Raw genomic sequence first — 14,345 nt, 5'->3', positions numbered from 1 at the left:
AAAATAATTTGATTCTACTGGGGCTCGAACCTTGGGCCTCTCACATGTAAAGCGAGCGTGTCACCACTACACTACGGAACCGCTTGAAAAATCACCTTCTAACTAAGATATTTATAAGCTAATAATAGTCGGTTTAAATGTAAACCCGGAAGTTTAAACACTGGGTAGTGAGCTGGATTTAAGGTCCATACCAAAGGGTCCATACCACTGGCAAAATACGGGTCAGGACTGCAGCCTTCTATATGTGGTTCTTAAAAAAACTGTTGTGATGGTGCTCCTCATTGATAAGCGGCTGCTTCCTTTATCAAGACTCATTTTACAATTAATAATACGTGTTGCGCTTCGCGCTCTATAGCGCCTATATTAGTAACTAGGTGGTTGCTAGGATAGTGGAACAAAGAAGTTTTGTTTTTATACAAAACCAGAAAAGTTCACCGGTTAGCGTATTTTCCCAGTCCCTGTGATCTTTGCCCTGTGATCAGTTATTAATTAAAACAATTAGCTTTGCATTATTGGCAATAAATGTTGTAGTAAATGTTATAGACACAAATGCAGTACTTATTTACACTAATTTACACAAAAAATCACCACTATGCAAGATATTCTGACAACAAAAATATATAGATTGATCCGTAAAATAACTTCTCCTCCCATAAGCGACACTAATGAACACAACTTGTCATTACGCTTGAGTACCCAATGTATTTGGTATTATTATTTCATAACCCTTAAAACAAATTGTAAAATCAGTTTAATACCCACCTAAAAGTGCTAATCATTTAATGACCAAAACAAAAATAATAACATCACATAACAATCGCAAAATAATTATGATATAGAGGATATTTGTTGGTTTCGGTAGCATATCGAATTTAATTCACGAGTGATCATAGAAATTTATATTTTCACGAGTGGCGTAGCCACGAGTGAAAATATTTTTTTCTATGATCACGAGTGAATTAAATTCGATATGCTACCGAAACCAACAAATTTTCTTTTTATTTTATGCTTATTTTTGTAGTTTTGTTAATTTTCCGAATTTGCCTCATTAAGTTTCCCCGTGGGGTGCCTCAATTTTTAGAACGCACAAAGAACTTACTACACAAGAAAATAGTTCACATCTGTAAAAAGTGTATTACTATTAAAATCAATGTTTTATTCAACATATATCTTTTTCATACTTTATAAATTCAATATTATTACAAACAATAGTTTAATTTAAATTATTATGAAATTAATAGTGTTGCATATACTGGCGTAGTAATTTGTGTATTCAACTGATCTCAAAGTTACGAAAGTGCTCGCCATGTTGAACAACACTTTTACGACTTGCTGGATTAATAACACATAACTGGATTAAACTAGGAACGCAAACATATTTCAACAGTGTTTTTGTGCTAAATGGTTTCGATATCAATCACTGTCACTCTCTGCAATAAGACGGATTCGCTTGTAGTGTCGCTGTACAGGGGAATCTGCGGTTACCGCCGGTGTACGGGATGGAGATTGCCTCTGGTGATTGACTACGTTCTGTGTCTGGGAAAGGCCCATGTAAGATTCAGAGTTGTGAAAATTAAATGTTACATTGCCCTGGAAATGTGAGTTGACAAAAAATCCTCGGGCCATCGGAATATCACTAGATGCAGGTGTGGCTGACGCAGTGGCAGTGGCTGTGCGGTTGTGCTTTTCAACTGACTGGTTTGAATGAGAAAGTATTTTTGAAATATTTTTTGACTGTTCCTTGTTCAAACTGCTGTAATTATTTAAGCTGTTAATATTTCTGTGCCCTGAAATCTGTATTATTTGATGAGCAGGAACATTCTCGTCATTCAGCTTCTGAATCAAGTGCTTTCTTGCACTGAAAAAAGTTTATTTCTATGGTAAAAATAAAATCAATATTCAACGGTACACATGACATATTACATAAGATATAAGTTGTAATTGTTTTGTGTGCTCTTGAAACACTTCAATAAATACATGGTGGTCTGTCAAGTACTGGATGTAATGGAACCGGAAAGTAGAGGAATAGTACTAGTCGAGTACAGGAGATTTTATGAATTAAAATTTTGAGTGTTGTAGCATGTAAATTGGACAAACAACACCTATTTAATAAATGGGAGGTAAGTGATTTTTATTATATATTTTAGTCTTGTTATGAAAGTAGTGTATATAATATGGGGTTTTGACCTGTATGGGGTGATTCTTGGCTCTTGAATACCAGCATCTGTTTTCATCTCTGTCATTATGCTGTATAGCTTGTTTATTCCCATGGCAGACTTCCTGAACCAGCATTGCTGTGTCTTGTTGCCAGGAGTTAAGAAGAAGGGGCTGTCTTCTGTCATCATGTCAACAGGGCGTTTGTCGGCATATAGCTTGTAGAGATGCACCGGATCTCTGTCAGGTTGTTCGGGAACTGCATATGCCCGTGGCTTGACTTTCCTATGAATAGTTAAAATGTGTGTTGCATTAAATGTTTTGTTTAAATTAAATACTATTCCACCAAAAGTGAAGTCTACTGTATATTAATAATACAAATAAGAATTATATTGTAAAAAAAGGTCTATAAATTCACTTGTGATAATAGAAAATATATATTTTCAATTGTGGCTTCGCCACTCGTAAAAATAATAATTTCTATGATCACTCGTGAAATAAAATCGATATTCTACCTTAACCAACAAATATCCTCCATGTTTGTATTATTTTTACTAAAGAAAAATTCCATTTAAATATTTTATAAACAGTACCAGTTTTTATATAAATAAAAAATTATCAATTCAGATTTGTGTACAAATATATTAAAGTAGGAAAATCACCTTATATCCCTAGGATTTTCACCAGTACGGGTTTTTGTCTGACGCTCATTGTCGAAGGTGATGAATTCTTCACCAGTTTCAAAATCGATTCCAAGGCTGACATCACCCCAGCATAGGGTGTGAATTTCCTTGCCGGTTCTCATCCCAAAATGGGTTGTACATATAAGCCACAGTGAGTGTAATAGAGCTCTTGGGCTTGATTCTCCCAGAGTTTTAGCTGCGTACATAGCTTCAATATGTTCATTTGTTAATGCCTGGGCTTGATGCGGTTTATTTCCATAACCTTCTTTTTTCAGAGCTTTTTGTTTACTTTTTAATACTTCCCTCACTTTGGCAAATTCAGGGTCATTTATCAAAGAGTGCTTGTAGTTCATGTGCCTTAAATGCCTGTCGATTGAGCTTAAAAATGCCCTCAAAGATGTGGGTTCATACTCTGATCCATCTTTTTTAGTCACACCCAACAAAAACTCGCAGACCAGAGGGTTCAATTCATGAGGAGGTATATTTTCAATATTTCTTGCCTCATTTTTGTGACTTTTTAGGAAAGTTTTGAAAAGTCTGATGTCATTGTCGGTTTTCTTTTTTGTATTTAAATTTTCGTTTTCAAGCAGAAAGCTATCCACACTTACAGATCTGAAATTCCTTGTTGGTGTTGATGTTGGGTTTTGTTCTTTTTCTTCCTGTGTTGATGCTGTTACCAGTGGATGTGGGGCTGATGTTGCTGCTCCTGCTGTTGGTGCTGCTGATGTTATTTCTTGTGATTTTGAAGCGCTGTCATCATCTTGTTCATTCATTTCATTTAAAAAGTCATCAAAGTCAAAGATATTTGAGAAAAGAAGATTTATTTCATTGTTTTCCAATTCATCCATTGTTGTTAAAGAGTTAAGCAGCAGACGAAATAATTATGTTTAAGGGAGGTAAATATGTGTTTCAGGTTCAAGTAGACTAGTCTCCCTTGAATGAAAATTGCAATTGAGGCTCACCATGGGGTTATTGGGGAAGTAGTTCCAGTATCTAACTGAAACAGTGAAAAATAACGATATTTTTCACTGTTATGTTTCACTGTTTGAAACAGTGAAATACCACTTTTATTTCACTGATATTTCTCTATAAACCACCGGAAAGCATAAAATAAATATCGTTATACCTTGTATGTTAATTGAATGCTTATGAAATAACAACGGTCTATTTTAACACATTAAATTCTATTTCAAAAGAATCACTCCGGGGAAAGCATATTTGGAAAAAGAAGGTAACGCTCGAAACATTAAACAAGAGATAGTTTCATTAATTTTGTTCTACAGTTTTTCGTTGTTACATTGAAGACTCTTCAACTATATTTTATAGTTATGCAAACATATTATTGGTGTTTTAGTTAGTTTTAAAGTAATGCAGAAAATATAAAAGCACCAAATGTAACACTTTTTGTTAAAAAAACAGACATATGTACCACAGATATAGAGAGTTTGAATTTAAAAATGGATTCAGATTAATTTCATTAAAATAAAATATGATTACCGAATACCACATAGAAACGGAAACGATGCAAATATATATCCAATATCGCATTGTCGTCGCTTCTGCATACAGAAATGCATTTTCGAAGCCGTCAATGATGGTGTAATATTTATGAAAGATACATAGTTTTCATTCAAATATATAGTTTTCATGTTTTCTATGTGTGTACACCATCGTGTTGTTTGCCAAATATATGTATTTTCAAGATTATTTAACTCCTGCTGGTGCGCCTGTAGTTTGTTCATATTTATATAACGATGAACCATCTAAATCAAAGTACTGACAGTACTGGTGTGATGATGCTTTTGAAGAGGATGTATATAAAAGCATCAATTTAAGTTGATTTACATCATCACAATTGTGTATGTGGGTTTGAAAAGAAAAATTTGGTACGACAATTTCGGGAACGAAAAAATTATGCCAAAAAAATTTGGTTACGAAAAAAATTAGAGTACGAAAAAAATTGGGTACGACGAAAAAAGATGGGTACGAAAAAAAAATTGGGTACGAAAAAAATTTGGGAACGAACAAAAAATTGGGTACAAAAAAAATGGGTACGAAAAATAATTGGTACGGACAAAAATGGGGGTACGGGGACATAGTACCCCTGGGGAACTTGACCCACAATCACACATTCTTGGCCCTTTCCGTCAAACATCGGATAAGTACATCGAAGGCAATAGTATGAATACACATTTATGGCGTACCATTCGGATCGAAAATCAACAAGACCTAGGAGGTAAAAAGAGAAATGTTCTTTGACGTACAATATGTACGTCAAAGTACATTGTTTTTTACTTCGATGTACATGCGGAATATTACGCTAGTCAATTGTTCCAAGAGTTTGTATCACTCGAGTGGCTTGTGTGATGACGTATCACACGAGAGGCGGAGCCTCGAGTGTGATGCGAAATAGCACAAGCCACGAGAGTGATACAAACTCTTGGAACAATTGACTAGCGTAATATTCCTTTTATTATATACAACAACTAACGAAAACAGTTAACAAATGTATTTTTTACTTTAACAAAACTGACAAAACAATGACAAAAACGGTACGCCATAGTTTATTTCAGACGCGTATGAATACAGTTTATGTAAATTAACGTGTAAACATTCGAACCGGGAAAACAAAGGTTTCCGACACGCTTACCTTTATGCCATCGTTAATCCAATTTTTATAACAATTAAGTTGACAACTTAAATCCGATGTTTATATCAAAAACGTTAAAACAATATGCACTTCCACTTCTATCTTCCATGTCTTTATCGAAACTTAGTTTGAACCACACTATTTTATTGTATTCCTATCAAAATATACATTTATGCATGATAAACACACACTCCAAATACGTTTTTAACACATAGTTTACTGCTAAAAAACACCACGTCCGACATGTCCTTACAGAGTTTAGATAAAACTATTGTGTTTTATCGACCGCTAACTCATAGATATTGTGCGTATTTATTGACCTGGCGTGGCGGAATTAACCTCTGACTTATGCAAATAATGGTTAACACAAAATACAACCAACCCAGGGAGATTATTATACCTTTTTAATTCCGTAATCGTTTGGTAACTGTTTGGTTACCGTTGGGAATTTCCTACACAGAAATGCGCTGGACCGTGATATTCCGCCCTGCATGGCCAATAAATAATCACAATATGCTTGATAATTTTATTTTTAAAAAGGTAACCTTGAATCTTCTTCAAATGGGTATATAATCTATTTTAATGTATTAAATACTCGAAACTTCTTTTTAAAATGTTTTTTTTTCAATTTTGATATTTTTATTTATTTTGTCCCTAAAAGGGATTTAAAACATTTATTATGAATAAATCTGAAGGAAAAGCGGCCCATGAGACAAGTGTTTTGATCGGCTGTAAAGAAAATTTGTACGTACAAATTTATACTTCGAAGTGTATTTCATTATGTACGTCGAAGTACAATTTTTGTACTTCGACATACATATTGTACGTCAAAGTACATTTCTCTTGGCACCAAGTAGGTCTTGTTGACTTTCAACACAAATGGTACGCCATACACATTTCGTAAGCGGTAATGCGGTCCTACCTATGCACGTCAAAAGGTAAGCGAAATATCTTAACAAAGTGGTAGCCGGTCAGGAATGTTTGAATCAATGAAGAAAATCGTGTATTGATGTCAGTTTATTGAAGAAATGTACAGAAAATATGTTAAATAAGCAATAGCGATATTTTTCTCAGCAACATAATTGTGAATAGTTTGATATCACAAAATGAAAGTGAAAGTAGAACTGTCAAAAATGACAACCTGCCAATGTGTTGTTTTTGCTGGCACGAGAAGGCGATTACACTCAATGTGTTAACATTTTTTAAAATAGGCTTTGCCAATGTCTTTTATAGTATGGGTGGCTTTGTTATTATTTATTTATATCATGTGACTGCAAGATTGTGTATATGTTTACAATACACAAAGCATAAATAATGATATAAATATCTGATTGAGCTTATAATAATCTGATAACTATAGCCAGATCAATTAAGTACATAAAATACAATTGTTTGTCCTGATTTCATGAAGACTGGTGATATTTATGCACATAGATATGGGTTGATCCAAAAATGAAAAGTATTTTTGATCTGTAATCGGTGCAGGCTCTTTTTCCATGACTGTGAAAGTTAAACTTTCATGTGAAAAGGATGTTAATTTTTTTCTGAATTATTTCATTCGACCATTAAATAAAATGAACTGTTATGCATATAATTTGCCATTTTGATTGGTGTTTGTTAGGTGATCAACAGAAGATGACCAGGTTGCCAGAGAAAAGGGATAAACATTTGAGATCTGGTCAGGGCTTCATTATCAAAGTACTGACAGTACTGGTGTGACGATGCTTTTGAGAGGATGGATATAAAAGCATCAAGTTAAGTTTATCTACATCACCACAATTACCACAGCTGTGTATGTTGGTACGAAAAAAAAAAAAATTATGTATGAAAACAAATTTGGGTACGAAAAAATATTTGGGAACAAAAAAATTGGGACCGAAAAAAATTTGGGTACGCAAAAAAAAATTGGGGATGAAAAAAAAATTGGGTACGAAAAAAAAATTGGGTACGAAAAAACATTGGGTACGAAAAATTTTAGGTACGGCAAAAAAAATTGGGGATCGGGAAAGTAGTACCTGTAAAGAACTTGACCCACACTCGCACATTTTCGGCCCTTTCCGTCAAACATCAGATAAGTTCCTCGAAGGCAATATTATGAATACACATTTCGGAAGCGGTACTGCGGGACCTACGCGCGTCAAAATGTAAGCGAAATATGTACACAAGTCTGTCAGGAATGATTGAATTAACGAAGAAAATCGTGTATTGATGTAAGTTTTTTTAAGAAATGTGCAGAAAATATATTAAACAAGAGCTGTGTTTGTGAAACACAATGCCCCCTGCTGCGCAGCTTTGAAGCCATATATTTTACCTTTGACCTTGAAGGATGACCTTAACCTTTCACCACCCAAAATGTGCAGCTCCGTGACATACACATGCATGCCGAATATGGAGTTTTTATCTTTAATATTGCAAAATTTGACGTTTGACCTTGACCTTGAAGGATGACCTTGACCTTTCACCAATCAATATGTGCAGCTCTATGAGATACGCATGCACGCCAATATTGAAAAAGTTATGGCCAATGTTAAAGTTTTCCGACAGACAGACAGTCACTTTATATTTGACATTTGACCTTGAAGGATGACCTTCACCGTCACCTTTCACAACTGAAAATGTGCAGCTCCATGAGATGCACATGTATGCCAAATATCAAGTTGCTATGTTCAATATTAAAAAAAGTTATGGCCATTAAAGTTTTCGGACGGACGGACAGACTGACACACTGACTGACTGACTGACAGTTCAACTGATATAGGCCACCCTACCGGGGGCATAAAAAGCAATGGCGATATTTTTCTCAGCCACATAATTGTTAATAGTTTGATATCACAAAATGAAAGTGAAAGTAGAACTGTCAAAAATGACAACCTGTCAACGTGTTGTTTTTGCTGGCACGATAGGGCGATTACACTCAATGTGTTCACATTTTGACCATAGGCTTTGTCAATGACCTTTATAGTATGGGTAGCTTTGATATTATTGATTGTTATCATGTAACTGCATGATTGTGTATATGTTTACAATAAACAAAGCATAAATTATGATATAAATATACTGATTAAGCTTATAATAATCTGAGAACTATAGCCAGGTCAATTAAGGACTTAAGATACAATTTTGTGTCCTGATTTCACGAAGAAATGACCATGCATGTCCTAGATTTCAAATTCAAGGCCCTGGTGTGGCACATTGGTAGCATTACCGTTAAACTGTTACCAGGCTTATGAAATTAGTTTTTATTGAACTATCTAAGAAAATCTAAATCAGGCACTGATTTTTCTTGTTTTAATACAGTCATAGATCAGTTGTGGCCACTGGGTAATGACCCATTTTTGCTTACTTGTCACACCCTTAAAACTTTCCACACGTCTATAATAGCAAATCTGGATTTAGGTGATCTTCAATGGTACACTTAAACTTTAGCTCTGTTACAAGAGTGCTGGTAAAGTCCAGTCACATATTTAAATCTAGGCCATGTCAAAATCAAAGTGTCAAAGACAAATGAAAGATGCGTTCATTAATTATTGTCCAGTTGTTTACTACTGCTGTAAGTTTTTATATAATATGACTGATGAACATCATGTGAGAGAAAATTCACATTATCATTGTATATCAGGTTTAGCAGCCTTTTAGATAACAAAGTATGCTAGTTTTCAATGTCGCTTCTGGGGATCAAACCCGTAGGGCTTTTAGGAAGATTCTGACATTTTCGATCCCTCGAGAGCAACCAAACCAAAAATTAAGTCAAATATTGCAGACTCGGTTTTTTGAGTCGGTTCATGAGGGATAATGGAGCTTGATTGGTCATTGTCGGCTCTGGTACTACTTACATGTACCCCGGGTACTCTTAAGTATACTTACATGTACCCTGGGTACTCTAAGTATACTTACATGTACCCCAGGTACGGTAAATAAACGTAATTGTACTCGGTCCATATTAGACTGTACCCGAGTTGTATTCGCGCCCAAAATCCGATGTCGTAAAACGCGCAACCGATTATCTTAAACACACTTCTCTTCAAAAAACACTGCATCAACATGCTTTTTGAGTATTTAGGGTTTAATTTCCCGGGTACATTTTAGTATATTTACCGTACCCGGGATACATGTAAGTATACTTAAGAGTACCCGGGGTACATGTACGTAGTACACGAGCCGACAATGAACAATCGAGCGATACTGGAAGGTGCAACATCTCTCACGCCCCCTAGCATCGCCTTTAGCTGTATTTAATTCTCAACAGGAAAGTGCTGGAGTCATTGATCCCGAGGGAGAAGAAAAACAATTGATTAATGTTCGAAATAAATAATTTGATAATTGACAATTCTATTATTTGAGCCAGGTTACAGGAAAAGCGCAGTCAAATCAGTATCCAATTAAATTATTTGTTATTGTCAGAAAAACGCTTTTAAGCAAACAGCTTTCAAGCGACTGCAGGCTGATCTAGATCCAAACTGACCACAGTCGCCTTAATGTCTCTTTTACTGTGACACAGTTCATTAAACTTTAAAATGATAAAAAGTACTAACACTAAGAAAGAGTACACGACCAGTAAAGAGTTTGAAATCAATGTTGAATTTCAGGACAGCTTGGTGATCTGCAAATCCCCGATGAAATGTTGATATCGGGTATCATTGTCATTCATTAAGTCGCAAAATGCTCGAATACAATTTATAAAGCACAATGTGACTTATATTGATAACTAAAAATACCAGTATGACAGTTTTGCCGTGTCAAGCTGTTACGATCCAGAAAGTCCTTCATTCACATCGAGTATATATCCTTCGAATTCCAACTATTGTTGTCATAAGCGGAGATTTAGTGAATAAATAATTCATATATCCTAAATGACAGCTTCTAAATAGCGAAACAAGCCAATTTATGCAGTAAGAAAGTTTTGAATCGAGACTCTCATGGGGGCGGCCATTGTTGAATGTTGAAACACGAACGACAACTCTGCTATGAGAATGTTATCAATGACGAGCAATCTCCTACGCAGTGGCGAATGCAAAAGGGTAGTAACTGAAAAATCGAGTTATCTCAATCGGACTGGCTCGGTCTTTACATAGGTCGCCATTGTGAATTGTTTTTGATGGTTATCATACCTTGGACGATGCTGTTCCAGCATCGTCAATAAAAGTGGTAAAATGGTATACATTTTATATCTGGCCAGTGCTCAAGAGAAAATGTGTACATTTCAGAAAATTTTACCATTTACAAATGTTTAAATACCGCTTGACTAAGGCTCTTAATTCATCTAGCATGAACACTTGTATTATATCTTTTTAACACTAAAAATAATATTAAATGTACAAATTTAATCTACCAATGTGTACAGATACTACTTAACATATATTTGACTGTATTGAATGTAGGAACTAGCTAAAATATCCACTAGAAAAAAAGATCAGGGGGTGAAATATTCATTGCCTGAAGCTCTGACGCTGGAGATATTATTATATATCTTTTAACACACAGATTAAAAAAGTAAAAAAAGATACAATGATACAACAGAGGGAAAATCATCCCCCTAAACAACATGATACATAATTATGTATATATTTTTGGATCCGAATCTGGATTGGTACATAGCAGGACCTTTAGGTATGCGCGCTGCGGGAGAGAGATGGTAGTGACTTACATTTTTTATTTAATTCAATCACTGAAATTCATCACCGAAGTTACAGTATGATCTCATTTGATATAGATGTACATGATTGTATCAAGCAACATAATTAAATTATTATCAGTATAAAGTACTGTCATGATTTCAGTATCATTTAAATGATTTCAGTCAAGTTTATCGTTCATATCCATTAATTTTGTAAATATTATCAATATAAGTATACTAGATGCAAACATATTTGAAATAATACAGTTTGATATACTGTTTATAATGTTACTACACATCCAAGCAGTCCATCAAACCATTGCAACAGAGCCACCTGGTGTGCCAACGCACCAGCGGACAAGTCAAATGCTTTCTGACTTAGTGCATTTTACTATTTATAACATCTACATTAGTTACAGATACATGTTTACATTTGTATGTGTTTGAAAAAAATGTATAATCTTTAATGACATCATCTGACCATGATTGTCCTAGATTTCAAATTCAAGGCCGTGGTCTTACACATTGGTAACATTAACGCATTGTGTACACACCGGTCTTATTGACCTTTGTACTAACGCGAAAGGAATTGTGGGTAGCACTTCTTTTACGAGTGAAAAGTGAAAGTGGAAATAGGTCAGGTAATCGTGCTTCCGATAATCGCTATCAGTCTTAATAGAGATTCAAAATCTCATTTAAACATAATTAAATAACATATCTTTTAACAACATTCCGTTTACACACAATAAAAAAAGATTTTTCTTTCATTATTAACATTTTCATTCCTACGCAGAACTACTTTGGCGGAAGCATAATTCCCCAAACCAGGGGAATGTGATGCGTCTTAGTATAGTGGTGATAATAACGTAGTGACGTCACCATCTATGTATAGAATGACATTAACGTTAAACTGTTACCAGTCTTCTGAAATTAATTTTTATTGAACTATGTTACGAAATCTAAAACGGGCACTGATTTTTCTTGTTTTAAAACAGTCATAGATCAGTTGTCGCCTCTCGGTAATGACCCATTTTTGCTTACTTGTCACAACCTTAAAACTTTCCACACTATAATAGCAAAACTGGATTTAGGTCATCTTCAATGGTACATTTACACTTAAGCTCTGTCACAAGAGTGCTGGTAAAGTCAAGTCACATATTTCAATCTTGGCCATGTCAAACTCAAAGACAAATGTAAGATGCGTTCATTAATTATTGTCCCATTGTTTACTACTGCTGTGAGTTTTTATATAATATGACTGATGACCATCATGTGAGAGAAAATTCACAATATCTTAGTTTATCAGGTTTAGCAGCCTTTTAGATAACAAAGTTGGCTTGTTTTCAATGTCGCTTCAGGGGATCAGACCCGCAGCACAACCTCCTGCAATCAAAGACGACACTCTACCACTAGCCTCGTCAGAGCAACCAGACCAAAACTTAAGTCAATATTGCCGACTCGGTATTATTGAGTCAGTTCATGAGAGATAATGGAAGATGCAACATCTCACACCTAGCATCGTCTTAAGCAGTATTCAATTCTCAAGACGAAAGTGCTGGAGTCATTGATCCCGAGGGACCAGAAAAAAACACTTGATTAATGTTCGAAATAAAATCATTTGATTAATGACAATACTATTATTTGAGCCAGGTCACAGGGAAAGGGCAGTCTAATCAGTATCCAATTAAACTATTTGTTGGTGTCAGAAAACTGCTTTTAAGCAAACAGCTTTCAAGCGACTGCAGGCTGATCTGGATCCAAACTTGCCACAATCGCCTTAATGTCTCTTTTACTGTGACGCAATTCATTTGACTTAAAAATGATATTAAATACTTAAATAGAAAGAAGAAAAAATACGAACCAGTAATTTGAGTAAAGACTTTGTAATCAATGTTTTCAGGACAGCTTGGTGATCTGCAAATCCCATGTGATATGTTGATATCGGGTATCATAGTCATTCAATCAGTCGCAAAATGCGCGAATACAATTTACAAAGCAAAATGTGACTTAAATTGATAACTAAAAATACCAGTTTTGCCGTGTCAAGCTGTAAAGATCCAGAAAGTCCTGCATTCACATCGAATATATCTTTCGAATTCAATCCATTGTTGACATTAGCGGAGATTTAGCTAATAAATAACTCATATATCCTAAATGACAGTTTCTAAATAGCCAAACAAGCTTTTTCATGCTGCATCGTCAAAAACGTTTGAACAATTAAGTGAGTATCACTTTATTGAGCACATCTCTTTTCAGTTAACCTATGGAGTTGAACTTGAGGTTTGAAATTGAATGATACCTCTCGTTGTGTGTCAAAATGCAAATGTACAATTACAAAATAGACAACATAAAACGTCTGTTTCATAGGCCAGCACCGATATCATAAAGTAAATAACGTGAAATTGATACACCTAAATGATTATGTTCAACTCTTTCGAATTCGTTGCTACCAGTTTAAAATTGAAATTGAAAAAAAAACGACGAGCACCAAGTATACGTGAGGTTTCTCGAAATGCTTGTGTGCTAGCGAATGTAAACTTAACTTAAAAAATAAATCCAAAATCAAATAAAAAATATACTGATGTTGTTTTATTGATTTTTAGCTCATCTATTTTTTTTAAGAAATATGAGCTATTGTCATCACCTTGGCGTCGGCGTCGACGTCTGCGTCGGCGTCCGGTTAAGTTTTGCGTTTAGGTCCACTTTTCTCAAAAAGCATCAATGCTATTGAATTCAAACTTGATGCACTTACTTACTATCATGAGGGGACTGGGCAGGCAAAGTTAGATAACTCTGGCTTGCATTTTGACAGAATTATGTGCCCTTTTTATACTTAGAAAATTGAAAATTTTGGTTAAGTTTTGTGTTTAGGTCCATTTTATTCCTTAAGTATCAAAGCCATTGCTTTCATACTTGCAACACTTACTAACTATCATAAGGGGACTGTGCAGGCAAAGTTATGTAACTCTGACTGGCATTTTGACAGAATTATGTGCCCTTTTTATACTTAGAACATTGAAAATTTGGTTAAGTTTTGTGTTTAGGTCCACTTTATTCCTACAGTATCAAAGCTATTGCTTTCATACTTGCAACACTTATTAACTATCATAAGGGGACTGTGCATGCAAAGTTATGTAACTCTGACTGACATTTGGGCGGAATTATGGGCCCTTTATACTTAGAAAATTGAAACTTTGGTTAAGTTTTGTGTTTTGGACTTTACCCCTAAAGTATCATATATATT

The 14,345-nt window shown here is 34.8% G+C and overlaps 1 protein-coding gene across 1 annotated transcript in view; it reads right to left on the bottom strand.

The window, feature by feature from the left end:
- Window positions 1-1,218: 1,218 nt before the first annotated feature.
- LOC127860914 (uncharacterized protein KIAA1958 homolog) overlaps window positions 1,219-14,345 on the bottom strand; it is a 217,918-nt gene continuing 204,791 nt past the window's right edge. The window contains exons 2-4 of the mRNA XM_052399227.1: window positions 2,817-3,834; window positions 2,188-2,439; window positions 1,219-1,858 (exon numbers count right to left, since the gene is read on the bottom strand). Coding sequence (XP_052255187.1) covers window positions 1,414-1,858; window positions 2,188-2,439; window positions 2,817-3,685 — 1,566 coding nt within the window. The 5' untranslated portion in view covers window positions 3,686-3,834 and the 3' untranslated portion in view covers window positions 1,219-1,413. The remainder of the gene's footprint in view (window positions 1,859-2,187; window positions 2,440-2,816; window positions 3,835-14,345) is intronic.

Source organism: Dreissena polymorpha, chromosome 15 (genome assembly GCF_020536995.1).
Source record: "Dreissena polymorpha isolate Duluth1 chromosome 15, UMN_Dpol_1.0, whole genome shotgun sequence".
Lineage (NCBI taxonomy): Eukaryota > Metazoa > Mollusca > Bivalvia > Myida > Dreissenidae > Dreissena > Dreissena polymorpha.
The sequence above is the reverse complement of the archived record's forward strand: the minus strand, read 5'-3'. Positions and strand labels throughout refer to the sequence as shown.